This window comes from Rhinolophus ferrumequinum, chromosome 21 (assembly GCF_004115265.2).
Source record: "Rhinolophus ferrumequinum isolate MPI-CBG mRhiFer1 chromosome 21, mRhiFer1_v1.p, whole genome shotgun sequence".
NCBI lineage: Eukaryota > Metazoa > Chordata > Mammalia > Chiroptera > Rhinolophidae > Rhinolophus > Rhinolophus ferrumequinum.
This window is the reverse complement of record NC_046304.1, coordinates 50,786,714-50,800,259: the sequence shown is the minus strand read 5'-3', so window position 1 is coordinate 50,800,259 and position 13,546 is coordinate 50,786,714. Positions and strand designations below refer to the sequence as shown.

Genomic DNA, 13,546 nt, shown 5'->3' with positions numbered 1-13,546 from the left:
AATCTCCATAACTCCACACGACGCACAGCCCCCCAGCGCCCAGGACCTCGGCCTCCCGCGGTCTCCTGGGGTGGGGGGAGGTGTCAGGCTTTGACACTTGCTCTCTAGGTTCTCATTTCTGGGACAACCCCAAATGAACAACCCCTCCCCTCTTCTCTCCAGCTCCAGGAAAGGCTGTCACCCCGAGGAAGCCCCTGGGTCTTCTCTGCAGCAGCTCCGGTGTCCCCAGTGGGCTTCGCTCCAGGAGCAAGTTGGGTGGGGCTCCCAGCTGCCATTTCCTACTGGTTACTGTCCCTCTCCCGCTGGTACATCCTCTGCTCTTTGATGGCTTGTTCTAACAAGGGAAGATTCACTCCTTCCACACATGTCAGCACCCGGGCCTTCACCACGGAACCTCCATCTGAAAGACACAGACACGAAGGCACTGGCAGTGATGGATGCATTTCAGCTGTTTCCCCACCACCTGGTTCTCAGTCCTGAATTTTGAGGGCACAGGTAAGGGGGATGGCACACAAGCTGCTGGCAATTTGTCTACTTGGGCCTCACAACTGTGGGCCCGCCATGTGCTGTAGGCACATGTCTGGAACTTAGGGGTATCCTGAAAATTCCACTTCTCCAGGGAGGAAGGGCCAGAGAGATGTACCTTCCACTTCCTTCCCTTGTCATCTTAATTCCTGCCACCTTCTCTGTAGGTCCCAAGTGCCTGGGGTGGAGGAGTCACCATGCCCATCCTCCATTTGTACCAAGGGAAGGGCCCACTGGGCATCCTGGGACCCAATGGCATTGGAAATTGGGGCAAAGAGAACCCCATATTTAATACATCGAAGGGGAGAGTGGAGAGTGTCCTTATAGGGGCAAGTCATGCCACCCTGGTTGAGGGACTAGCGGGGCTTCCAGAAGATGCTGTGTGATCTGATAGAAAGGTTCATAAATGTTCAGGTGACCTCAAACAGGAAAGACATCTGGGGTTTGTCCTAATCGTTTTTTCTTTTCTTTTTGAAAGTCTATGCCTAGGCTTCCTTCTAGTCTAGGCCACTTTATTGACTTAACACAGAGTGGGGGCAGAATTCAGAGTGTTAGATTGTCTTGATTCCATCCTTCAATACGGACGATAACCTTGTTTGAAACATGAGGTCACCTGTGTGTTGTCGGCTTCTGTTGACCCCAGTGCTGGGTTATAGAGACTATACGGCCTAGAGTAGAGTGGGTATATGACAGTATCTGGATCTATTGATCAGTGTAGACTTCATTTGCATCCCTCAGGCTTCTTCAGGAATAGCTGGGCTATCTATACTGATCAATCAAACAGGGTATTTGCCTGAACTTCTCTTGGCACTGAGAGGCCTAGACCTTTTCTTGTGACACATGTAGCCCTGAGTGGTTTGCACAGAGTAGCTGCATGTGTTCAGGATGACACAGGCGAGCAAGGACGAAAATCAGAAGTCTCCCTCACAGTTAAAAATCTCAACATAGGAGCCGAGGTCAGATGTTTCCTGACTACGAGATGTTGTTAGTTATTCGGCTTCATTTCACAGCACTCTCCTTACACTAGTGTCTTTCCTCCCCTCAGCCTGAGGAGACCTTTCCTTCTAGATTTACATAATGGATGACATGTTGTTTCTCCCTGGGAATGAAAATTCATAGTTATTAAATATGGAAGTGAGCTTAAGAAAGACAATTATCACAAAGACCAAACTGGGCAAAAGGTCAATGGCATGAAAGGAACAGCGTTTGAAAAGCAGGGAAGGGAGAAGGGAGTTTATGAACCAGACAGCTAGAGAAATCGACCTTCTTGCCAAGATAAAGACCCTGGAGCAAGAAGGGACTGAGTCACAAGAGCAGTCAGAAAGCAGTGGTTTGAGGAGGGAGCAGGAGATAAGGGAGGGGTGATATGGAAAACAGACCCTCTTTTAGGAAGTGTGATGGTGAAGGGAAGGAGGGTCACAGCAAGGTAGGGCTAGACAGCCCTACCTTATTTTAATATGGAAGAGGCTCGAGCGCTTGATATGCTGAGAGGGAAGAACCAGTGGTAACAGGTTAAGGGTTCACTTGGGAGGGCAAAGTCCCCGCGGAGGACAGGCCATGATCACCTCGCAGGGGCCGCGCCTCAGGCAGGAGGGACCCTTCTGGAGGAAAGGAGCTTCGGGTGGGTGTGGATGCATATAATTTTACGAGGGACTGCTGCTGGGGCCTCAATTTCATCTGGGATGTAGGAGGGGGAGGTAATTAGCAGAAAGGGACGGGGCCTTGGGTACCAGGTGAACGTCTGCAATGGTTGTGGGGGATCACAGAAGAGGGCGCTGACAGAGACATGAGGGAGGATTTGCAGGCAGCATGGAGGGCCCTGGTGAGCTAAGAGACCTTGAAATCATTGTGCTGGGAACCCGCTGAGCTTTGTCCATTTCTTCCAACAACAGTTGGGTGGGACCTAAGAGGGTTTAATCGGGCAGGAGTGATGGAAGGCAAGGGGTTGAAACTTCTGCCAGGAAAGCAACCGAAGGGATAATGAGGTCCAGCTGGAGGGGAGGAAAGGACAGAGAAGACAGGAGGAAACACAGGGGTCCAAAGTCTGAGGGTCCTGCTGCAGAGGGAGGAGGCACAAAGATACACGCTGAGGTTTCAGGTGGCAGAGGTGGAGCCATTCTGGGAGTGGCTGGGAGTGGAGGAGGCAGAAGTGGGATACATCACACGGTGGCAGAACTGGTCGGCCACAGAGAAGGGGAAAGGTGTGCAATGACAAACCTGAGGAGCCAGCCGGATTCAGGCCCCACCTCTGTGGCGTGTGTGACTTGGGAAGCTCACCAGGCCTCCAGGTGGGAGCAGAGGGAGGGGAACTGCTGTCCCAGGAAAAAGCCAGGTTTCAGGTAGGACCTCGAGAAGGTGAGAGCATAAAAAAGAGGATTGAAGATGGAAAAGCACAGGCCCCAGAGATCAGGTGGAAGAAAACCAGAAGGGGTGGGATTTATGGGGTTATGGCAGGAGCTCCAAGGCAGCCTGTGCTGTAGGCAAGCAACCTGAAGCTTGGGAAGTCTATTAGGGACTCAGGAGCAGAGTGGGGAGAGGCTGCACCCCAACATCTTCATCCCTGAACAGGAAGCTCGTGGGCCCCTGGCTGGTGCCCCAAGAAGTGACATAGCCGGCAAGTTTTGGCACACAGCAGGCATTTCTTCACCTTTTCTATCTCCTCTGCAAACTCTTTGTGCAAACATTTCAGAAAGGTGACTTCAGGTGGCCTCCGGTCTGTCCTCAGAACTGCCAACCTTGTCGCAGGCTGTGACTGGTATCTGGTTGACCTTTGTGTCCCCACATGACTTTGGATTTGACTGGGGGCCAGACACATAGAGGGAGGTTTGAAAGCGGCCACACCGTGTCCCCTCTGCCCACTTCTGTGCTCAGCCCAGGTTATATCCCTCCCTGCTCGTTGTCATCTTTCTTTCCCTGTGTCAGTTGCAAATGATGAGCACGTATGACTTTTAGAAACTTGGGGAAAACTCTTTTTTAAGACAGAAAATACAGGTTATGATGTAAGCGGTAAACTAGCCAGAGCCTAGGAAGAATGCTGCCTGATCTGGGGGTTGATTCTTCAGGTTCGATTTTTCTTTTTCTTTTTTTTGGCCACAATACTTCAGAGAGTGGCCACTTGTGTGTCACAGCAGAGGCCCGCGATTGACCGCTCTGCCTTGGGTCATGGTTGCATCGATCGGGCAATCATTTTTTCTTTCTCAATTTCTCTATCTTCCTTGTTTTTCTTTCTCAATTTATACTTTAACTTTTTTCCCCATTTTTTTTCTTCCTACAAATAATTCTAAATGTCCACTCAGGTCCTGCCCTTGTCATGGCCTGCTGTCCCATCTTAGTTTCGATCCCTCTCTGTATTTGTGTGTGGGGGGGTCTAGAGTTCCAGACACTGGTCAGTCGGTTCCCCAGAGCTCCCCAGACTTACTGCAAGGCCAGGAGAGCAGGAGAAACCCTCAGGTGATTCGGGCCTAGTCAAAGTGAAAATCCTTTGGGCAAAGGCCCTTTGTACTCACGCCCAGCCCTCCTGATACCTGTTTCAAATCAATTATGAGGGCAGAAGCTCTGTGAACGCAAAGGCTTTAGCCTGAGTAAAGATGAACTTTTATTAAATCAAATGGAATTAAAGTCAGCACCATTTAATTACTTTTTTTTTTCCTAGTGCATTTCACCCCGAGTTAAAAATCAATGTGACTTTTAGAAAGTAAATCGGTAGTGTAAATCAAGAAATGTAAATGGAAGGAATGTTAACCTTGGTGAGGGACTCTTTTGGGTCAGAAGCCAGGCCTAGTGCTAACCGAGTCACCCAAAAGACTGCCCGACCCAGGACCCAGAGTGAAAAAGCATGTGTGAGGCCCCGGCTTACCCTTCTGGTGCTCCAGCTCCCCCAAGACAACGTACAGGGAGCCCACCTGGGCTTCGAATGGCTCCACCAACTTGGTACAGACGACGATCTGGTGCTGGTCAGATCCATGCTGAGCCATCAGGGTTACTCGGGACTGGGTCATGTCGTAGACGCACAACCTGGAAGTCAGAGAAAGTACGATCATTTCTATCCATAGACACAACCGCCACAAAGCTTGAAAGGTTTGGGGAGGCCACTAAATCCAAGGGAAGATCGTCAGCCTTACTCTAATCAGACAAAATAAAAATGGCAGCAACCAATCAGAAATACTGTTTTCAGTCTACATTGTTGAGGTATAAATTACATGCATTAAAAGGTACCTGTTCAATGAGTGTTGACAAAAGTATGCACTGGTGTAATCACTACCCCAGTCATGAGTTAGCGTATTTTTATCACCTCAAAAAATTACCTTGTGCCCCAATCTCTCCATCTCCCACCCCAGGCAACTGCTGATCTGCTCTTGATCTCTAGAAATGAGTTTTCCTACTCAAGACTCATATAAATGGAATTATAACAGCATGTGTTTTGTTTTTTTTTAAAGATTTTATTGGGGGAAGGGGAACAGGACTTTATTGGGGAACAGTGTGTACTTCCAGGACTTTTTTCCAAGTCAAGTTGTTGTCCTTTCAGTCTTAGTTGTGGAGGGCGCAGCTCAGCTCCAGGTCCAGTTGCCGTTGCTAGTTGGAGGTGGCACAGCCCACCACCCTTGCAGGAGTTGAACCAGCAACCTTGTGGTTGAGAGGACACGCTCCAACCAACTGAGCCATCCGGGAGCTCAATGGTAGCTCAGCGGCAGCTCAGCTCAAGGTGCCGTGTTCAATCTTAGTTGCAGGGGGCGCTGCCCACCATCCCTTGTGGGACTCGAAGAATCGAACTGGCAACCTTGTGGTTGAGAGCCCACTGGCCCAGAACCAGCAGCGTTCGGAGTTAGGAGCATGGAGCTCCAACTGCCTGAGCCACAGGGCCGGCTCTAAACCGCAATTAATTTTGCACCAACCTAATAATTAGTGAAAACATAGATCTATACACTTGGCGTGGAATTAAGTCTACCATCCAATTAAGTAAGTAAATAAATAAATTGTACCATATAGTAATATAATAGGATCTCATTTAGGTGAAACTATTTCTACCCTATATGTACATAAATGTCTCCAAGAGAGTCTGGAATGATTTGTGACTCCTGGGATTTGCATCCTTCTAGCATCCCCCAGCACCCTGTTGAGCAGTGAACCATGTAGCCAACAGGATATTGCAGAAATGACTGAGAGTGACTTTCAGGGTAGGTCCTAAAAGGCACTGTGGCTTCCTCATTGCTCTGTCTGTTGGATCACTCGTTCTGGGGAAAGCTGCCATGTTATGAAGACCCACAGGCAGCCCTATGGAGAAATCGACATTGTAAGGAACTGTCTTCTTGACAAGAGCCAGCAGTAACTCGCCAAACATGTGAATGAGTCACCCTAGAATCAGGTCTCCAAGTCCAGACCAGCCTTCAGATGTCGGCAGCCCTAGCCAATAGCTTGACTGCGATCTGGTAAGTTAATCAGCCAGAACCACCCAGCTGATCCACTCCCAAGTTCCTGACCCACAATAACTATGAAATAATAAGCTTTTGTTGTCATTTTAAGCCACTAAATTTTGGGGTAATTTGTTACACAGCAATATATGACTAACATGGTATAACATGGTATATGTGTGTGTGTGTGTGTGTGTGTGTATATACAGATAGTGTATACTCACCCACTCGCATATACATTATACATAATACACATATGTAAAGTGTGTAAAGTGATCACCAAAGGGTTAGCAGTGGTTGTTCAGACCGTGGGATTACAGGTGATTTTTGCTTGCTTTCTTTACACTTTTATGGATTGTCGACATTTTTCACAATGAATGTATATTAATTTTTTAGCATTTAAAAATAATTAGATGAGATTATAATAAAACGATTTTTTTTTGGGGGGGAGCCACTTAAACATCCCCCCACCTTGAAAAAGAAAACGATCCTTCTCACCTGCCGAAAGTTCTCAGTGCACCCCCGTCAGGAACTTGGCTGGTACTGACCTCCCAGGGGAAGTAATAGATCGCAGGTTTGGGTAACATCATTGGTTCCTGTCACCAAAGAGTTCAGATGGATTTTTGAAGAGTCCTAATAAACAAGCAGACCACGAGAGGGAGGTTAGCAGATGCCTGAGACTCAGTGGGTGGTGGCTTAAAATTAAAAAAAATTTTTTGATAGGTTATGCATTCAGATATTTTGAAAAACAAACAACATGCAAAGCTCTACGTGGAGAAGTACTATTCCTACTCCAGTTCCTATGCAACCCACTCTCTCCTTAACCGCCTGAAGCAGGGGGTCTGTAAAAGGGCAGATAGTAATACACGGTCTGTCACAGCTACTCAACTCTGCCACTAGCAGGTGAAAACACAAACAGTACCTAAACAAACGACCATGGCTCTTTCCTCAAACTTTTGATTTCCCTCTACACTAATTATTTCCCCTCTCTACTACGTATACGTGCTGTTCTGCATTGGGATTCTTTTCACTACTGTATTTTGACACTCTTTCATTGTTGTACATAAAGGGAGTCTTCACCTTTTTTAAAATCAACTTATTATTTTAGAATAGTTTTAGATTTATTAAAAAAAAAACACCTGTAAAGATGTTACAGAGTTCCTACATTTCATCACACCCAGTTGTCCCTATAATTAATTCTTACGTGAGAGTGACACATTTGTCACAATTAATGAACCCATTCAGATATGTTGTTATTAACTCAACTCCATTCTTTATTTGGATTTCCTTAGTTTTTCCCTAATGTCCCTTTCCTGTTACTGAGTCCCTTCCAGGATACTACATTACATTTAGTTGTCATGTCTCCTTAGACTCCTATGGGCTGTGACAGTTTCTCAGACTTCCCTTGTCTTTTGATGACCTTCAGAATTTTGAGGTATACTGGTCAGGTTATTTTGTAGAATGTCCTTCAATTTGGGTTTGTCTGATGTTTTTCTCATGGTTAGACTGCGGTTATGGGTTTTTGTTATAAATTTTTAAAAAAGAGAAAGAGAAGACCGGTTAAATAAGTTATGTAATAACAATAAAATGGAACACTTAGCAGGCTTTCTAAGAAGAGGCATTATATATACTCATATGGCAGGATCTCCAAGACACACTACCAGGAAAAAAAGTAAGGAGTAGACGTGTATGTATAATACGTACATTTGTGCGTGTGTGTGTGTGTGTGTGTGTGTGTGAGAGAGAGAGAGAGAGAGAGAGAGAGAGAGAGAGAGAGAAACTCCATAACACAAGAAGCTATGTGTAGAATATGCTAGTCAAGTGGGGATTAAGCAATACTTTTTCAGTGACAAAGGGATCCTGAAGGTGAGAGCCTTCAACTATTTCTTGATAGACAAGGAAATGGAGATATGCACAAAGAAAATGGCAATTAAATAACCCCAATGAAGATCCTTGCAGAAATCAGATGACACAGCTTTAGTCCAGAAGTTCAATGTGACTTAGAATCTTGCACAATTGGTTTCCGTGTCCTCTGCAGGGAGGTCACTGGCACTGCTCTCAGTCCATGTTCCACGGTCATTTCAAGACAGTGTGCCCAGAACCGGTTTGACTGGCGCAGCACAGGAGCAACCGGCCAAGGTCCACTTCTCTCCCCCTAAATGCAGATGTTCAGCATTGCTGTGACCAGAGAGCAGAGCCATTTCTGTCACCAGAAATGAGACAGCCCCCTAATCATCTTTGGCATGAAAGAAAAGCAAGAAAACCCAAACAACAACAACAAAAACGCCAAGAGATTGTACTCCTTCCTATTGGAGATAATGGAGACAATCCTGTCCAAGCTAGGAAAAAACTGAAACTTCAGAATCTTTTCTAAGGTCATTTTTCTACTCTCAAGCGTGTATATATTACAAGCTAAGCTATAAGTAACTACGTCATTACATTTATTATTTTTAACATTATCATACAGTAGAATTGACTCTTTGGGGGTCACACACTTTTATAGATTTTAATTTAATTTTTTTTTCAAACAAAAGTTGCTATGTGTTTAAAACATTTCTGTTGAATAAGCACAACTGGCTCAATAAATCATTATCCACATATTATCACACATTCAATAAAGTTTCTGAGAAGATATATATATCAGGACAGACTCATCTTGTGGCTCAACTGGATTTCAAATAACCTCTTCAGAATTCTTGGTAATGCTGCAACCTGTAATTCAGGGCCTTGCCCTTTTCATTCTCCAAGGCACTTCTGGGAGAAAAAAAAATCCATGGTCTGAACAAGAGAAATATTCTTCTTTTTAACGACTGGGAAGTTTGAAAATACTGTACAGGAAGGATGGTGAACCAATCTAACTGCTTCTTCCATTTTTTTCCTGAAGCAATGGCCAAGATTTCTGTAGTAGGATTGAAGGTCATAGAAGTAACCAAGTTCATTATAGCTTTTATCAGCTTTGGGTTTATTTTTCTGAAGACAAGAATCTTGACAGTATATGTTTACCACTCCACAATTAGACTAGATTGTCAGTTTATTATAAAAGGTTGTAACTCAGAAACAGCCAGATGGAAGACATGCAGAGGGCGGGGTATGTGGGAAGGGGCGTGGAGCTTCCACGCCCTCTGCAGGCACCACTCTCCCAGCACCTCCACACGTTCAGCAACCCAGAAACAACTCATGAATGTTTTAAAAGTTACAATTCTTTGTTAGTCTATATTGCACAATGACTCTTCAACATGAAAACTCGAGTTACACCATGTGGTTTGAACTATGGCCTCCAAAGGTTCTATCACGTGGGCATTATTACAAATTTTAAATGGAATCTCAACTAAATGAATTCCACAGTAACCAATCAAAGGATTATTTTACTATGTCTTTCAAAGTTTTGCAATCACCGGGGGAAAATATATTCAGAGAAGCATCAATGGATGTTAAAAATACTGGGTACAAGTTTGATGAGAAACAGGATATTCACGTATCTATCTCCCCACAGATTACTTACTAATTACAAAGAGAAAAACAGTCCACTTCACAGAAACTTAGCAAATACAACCTTCATGTTCCTCCTGGATACAATGCCCTGAGACGGACACATTGGTTTTTTGGTATTTCTGCAAAAAATGCACAGTCTGATTCTAATCATGAAAAAATAGCAGACAAATTTGAATTGAGGGACATTCTACACAATAACTGGTTTACACACTTCCAAAGTGTCAAAATCACAGAAGAAGACAAAGAAATTGCTCCAGTTAGGAGACTAAAATGATACGACAACTCTTACGGGTTGAGTTGTATCCCCCCAAAAAAGATACCCTGGAGTCCTAACCCCCGCCCCCATACCTCAAAATGTAACCTTATTTGGGGAGAGGGTCTTTAGAGAGTAACCAAGTCAAAATCAGTTCATTAGGGATTGTAAAAAGGGGAAAACTTGAACACAGAGACAGACATGCACACCAGGAGAAGGTCATGTGACCATAAAGGCAGACACTGGAGTGATGTGTATACAAGTGGAGGAACGCCCAGGATTGCCAGCAAACTACCGTGTTTCCCCGAAAATAAGACCTAGCTGGACCATCAGCTCTAATGCGTGTTTTGGAGCAAAAATTGTTATAAGATCCGGTATTATATTATATTAGGCCCGATATTATATTATATTATGTTTTTTATTATGTTATGTATTACTTTTTGCTCCAAAAGACGCAGTAGAGCTGATTGTCTGGCTAGGTCTTATTTTCGGGGAAACATGGTATCAGAAGCTAAAGAGAGGCCTGGGGCAATTTCTCCATAAGCCTCAGAAGGAACTGACCCCGTCCACGTCTTGATGTTGGACTTCACCTCCAGAACTGTGAGACAATACATTTCTGTTGTTTAAGCCGCCCAGTCTGTGGTACTTTGTTATAGCAGCCTGAGCAAATAACACAGCTAAATGTAATTCTTCTTCCTGGATTCAATCTTGGTTGGGAGACAAAACTGTTAAACAAAGGACACTATCGGACAACTGTAAATCCATGAGGTTTGCAGATAATAGTATTGTATCAATGTTAAGTTTCCTTAATTTGATAGTTGCTGTTCTCCTGTTGTCTTTCTCCATTTAGGTGGGTCCTGGGGAGGGAGAGGAAATAGGCACAGATGGACGATGTTTTAACCAGAACCAAGTCCTTTCTTTAAAGCCCCCTTTCCCCATTCCTCATAGCACCACTGTCTTCCATCTGCTCAAGTCTGAGAGTCACTCTTGATGTCTCTCTTTCTCTCATAGCCCCATCCAATCCACCACAAATTTCTGTCAACTCTACCTCAAAATACATATTGAATGTATGTACTTCACGCCATCTCCATGGTTACAGCCTTGGTCCAAGTCTCTTGTCCTTCCATAGTCCATTCTCTTCATAACAACCAAGTGATATTTTAAAATAGAAAATATGCCCCAGGGGATATTTTTTGCCAAAACCTCAAGTCTAAATCTAATAAAGCCTCTAGATCTAATTAACAGCTTACAGAAAATACAGGGACAGAGGAACATGTGAAAGACATCACCAAGATGGAAAAATCCAGATTGTGGGAAATTCTCATGAAAAATGAACTAGGTTTTCCAACAAATTCACAAAAGATATAATGTATAGGGGTAACCGTATACATTAAATGAAGCTTAAGGTTCATATTAACCAACTGCAACGTGTGAACCTTGTGGAGACCCTGATTTGAAGAAACCAACTGTAGACAATTTTTTTATGAAATAGGGAAATTTTGATACTGACTGGATCCATGATGACAATAAGGAATGTTTGTTAAAGTGTGATAATGGTATCCTGATTATGTTACAAGTTAAGAGACATAGTGCAAGTATTTTTGATTGATATGGGATTTGCTTAAAATTAATGTGGTGGGAGAGGTGGGAGTGGGGATTATGTGGGGATATTTATATTTTCTTTGTACAGGTTTGAAAATTTCCGTAATAAAAGGTTTTAAAGTGTATCCAGATCACACAGCCTCATTAAAAACCTATTAAAGGATTCCTACCATAACTATTAAATTCAGTCTGCATGTTGGGCCATAATGCCACATGGTGTCTGCACCTGGCCCACCTTTCTGCCACTGTTTGCCACCACCCTTCTCCTAGCTCACCCTCACCTCAGACCTTCACTTGGCTGGTTCTCTCTCCTCACTCAGGTCCCGCTTCCCAGTTCACCTACCCCCTCCTCAGCGAGACCTTCCCTGTCCACCCCACCTAAAATAGCGTTCTCCTCCACTCCCAGTCCCTCTATCCCCTCATCTTGATTTTTTTCTTCGTTGCAGTTTACTAAATAGTAGAATTTCCAACAGCGATTTGTTTACCAGGTTACTGTCTACACCTTCCACTAGACTGTCAGCTCCACATGGGCAGGACTCTGCACTATTCCTCAGTGTATCTCTGTGCCTAATACAGCACCTGGAACATTAGTAAACATTTAGTGAGTGGATGAAGGTATTCATGCAGAAGAGAGTGAAACCATAACCATCTACTCCCACACTTGGCCTGGACACAGAGCACCCAAACCACACCTAACTGCCTACATGAATGTGACTTTGTGATACCATGCCTTTGTTGGCACTGTTTTACTCTTCCTAGACCATCCAGCCCAGGCAAATGCTTTGAACATCAACAGTTTGCCCACTGAGATTCTCGCCTGATTGTTTCCACCAATTTTGGACTGTTGTACAGTGGTTCTTACCCAATCGTAAGCAAGACCCTAAACGAAAAGACCCACCTTAAACCAAACTTCGTATTCTCAAAAAATTCTGGCCCCCTTCTCCTCCCTGAGACACTGGAGTGTTTTCCCTTACATGACTAAGCAATAAACTTGGCTGTGTTATATATATAGGCTGTGTTGGAGCCTGCTTTTGGAATACAGTCCAAACACAGCAGCCAAACTAATATTTTAATGCGGGAAGGGGGAGGGGGAGCATTAAAAACAGCATCAGTAACAGTGTCTTGCCAGGAGCTTGAGGCAAAAGGAACAATCAGTAATAACGACCTTGTCTTTACTTAAAAATTTGGTATTTCGTTTACTGTGGATTTTCTTGCATTAATTTTTGTTTAAATGGTGCATTAAAACACTATTAATCTTGATTTTTGGGCGCTCCCTTCAATTGTGCCGGAGACGAATGCGTCACTCATCTTACCCTATTCCCAGTAGTTACTAAAAACTGATGCAGTAAGGAAGAGTGTTAAAATGTATAGTATAAAAAAAAACGGGATTAAGTATGTTGTTTAAAGTTACAAAGGAAAATTCGGGAGGTATAAAGGGGATGGTGTAGGGCGCTTTATCCTCATTACCGTGGTATGAAGTCAAAAGTAAAACGAACAAATCAAGAAACAGCATTTAAGTATTATACTTAGTAATTTTTTTAGAAATCAGAACTAAAAACACAACTAATTAAAAGTAGCTGCTTCTGAGAATGGGGAACTTTTGCTTTGCATCACAAATCCTTCTACACTAGATTTTTAGAACGTGTGCATTTACAACTTTGATGACGACGGTAATTGTGAAAACAGTGAAGTGAGCATTCCAAGATCTCTAAGCACAGGGCTAGCTCGGTCACATTCTAAATTGCCGCCCATCCCTTAAACAGGGAGGAGTGCCCTCAATCCCAAACCCAGCTCGCCGCCGCCCACGCCTCGGGCAGCAAAGATGCCATTAACAAAACAAAAGATAACCGGAGCCTCGTGCTACTTTTGTCCCTGAGCTTTTTGATCCAATTCGGAAGGGTTCTGGAAAATCCTACAACCTTCCCTAGCAACTCCACAAAGCCGAGAAGTTCTTCAGTCTGTTTCCTTCCGCTCTCTTTACCCCGGAGGCCTAGGCGCTGGGGCCCGGAAGCGGCGGGGAGGGACAGTCTCAAGGCGCAGGCGCAATCCTCCTCGGTTTCATTGTCCCGCCCTTTCCCAAGCCCTCGCCAACCTGTCTGGACGTCCAGGCGGCCTCGCGTTCTCTCTTTCCGCCCCGCGTAATCACGTGGCGACGGAGGGGCGGGTTCCCGAGCGCGCTCGCCTTCTCCCGGGGCAATTTCTGGACTTTTTTCCAGGGTCTCCTCCCCCTACGGCTCTCGTGGCCGAGAGTTGAGAACTAGCCCGC

The 13,546-nt window shown here is 44.6% G+C and overlaps 1 protein-coding gene across 3 annotated transcripts; it reads right to left on the bottom strand.

The window, feature by feature from the left end:
- Positions 1-68: 68 nt before the first annotated feature.
- TEN1 (TEN1 subunit of CST complex) lies at positions 69-13,506 on the bottom strand. Of its 3 annotated transcripts, XM_033089636.1 has the most exons (6): positions 13,373-13,495; positions 11,766-11,859; positions 10,240-10,535; positions 6,432-6,566; positions 4,382-4,539; positions 69-400 (listed from the first exon to the last, which is right to left on the bottom strand). In XM_033089636.1, exons 4-6 carry the CDS (start codon positions 6,521-6,523, stop codon positions 279-281), a joined length of 372 nt encoding a protein of 123 aa, XP_032945527.1. In that variant the 5' UTR covers positions 6,524-6,566; positions 10,240-10,535; positions 11,766-11,859; positions 13,373-13,495; the 3' UTR covers positions 69-278. The 3 variants fall into 3 exon arrangements, with proteins under 3 accessions (XP_032945527.1, XP_032945526.1, XP_032945524.1); XM_033089635.1 differs by lacking the exon at positions 11,766-11,859 and having other exon boundaries at positions 13,373-13,504; XM_033089633.1 differs by lacking the exons at positions 10,240-10,535; positions 11,766-11,859 and having other exon boundaries at positions 80-400; positions 13,373-13,506.
- Between the last annotated feature and the right edge of the window lie 40 nt (positions 13,507-13,546).

Coding starts and splice junctions, on each gene's coding strand:
- TEN1 (XM_033089633.1), bottom strand. CDS start 6,523: ATGATGTTACCCAAACCTGCGATCTATTACTTCCCCTGGGAGGTCAGT. Junction 4,540..6,431: donor GCACTGAGAACTTTCGGCAG/GTGAGAAGGATC, acceptor TCTGACTTCCAG/GTTGTGCGTCTACGACATGA. Junction 401..4,381: donor GGAGCTGGAGCACCAGAAGG/GTAAGCCGGGGC, acceptor TGTGTCTTTCAG/ATGGAGGTTCCGTGGTGAAG.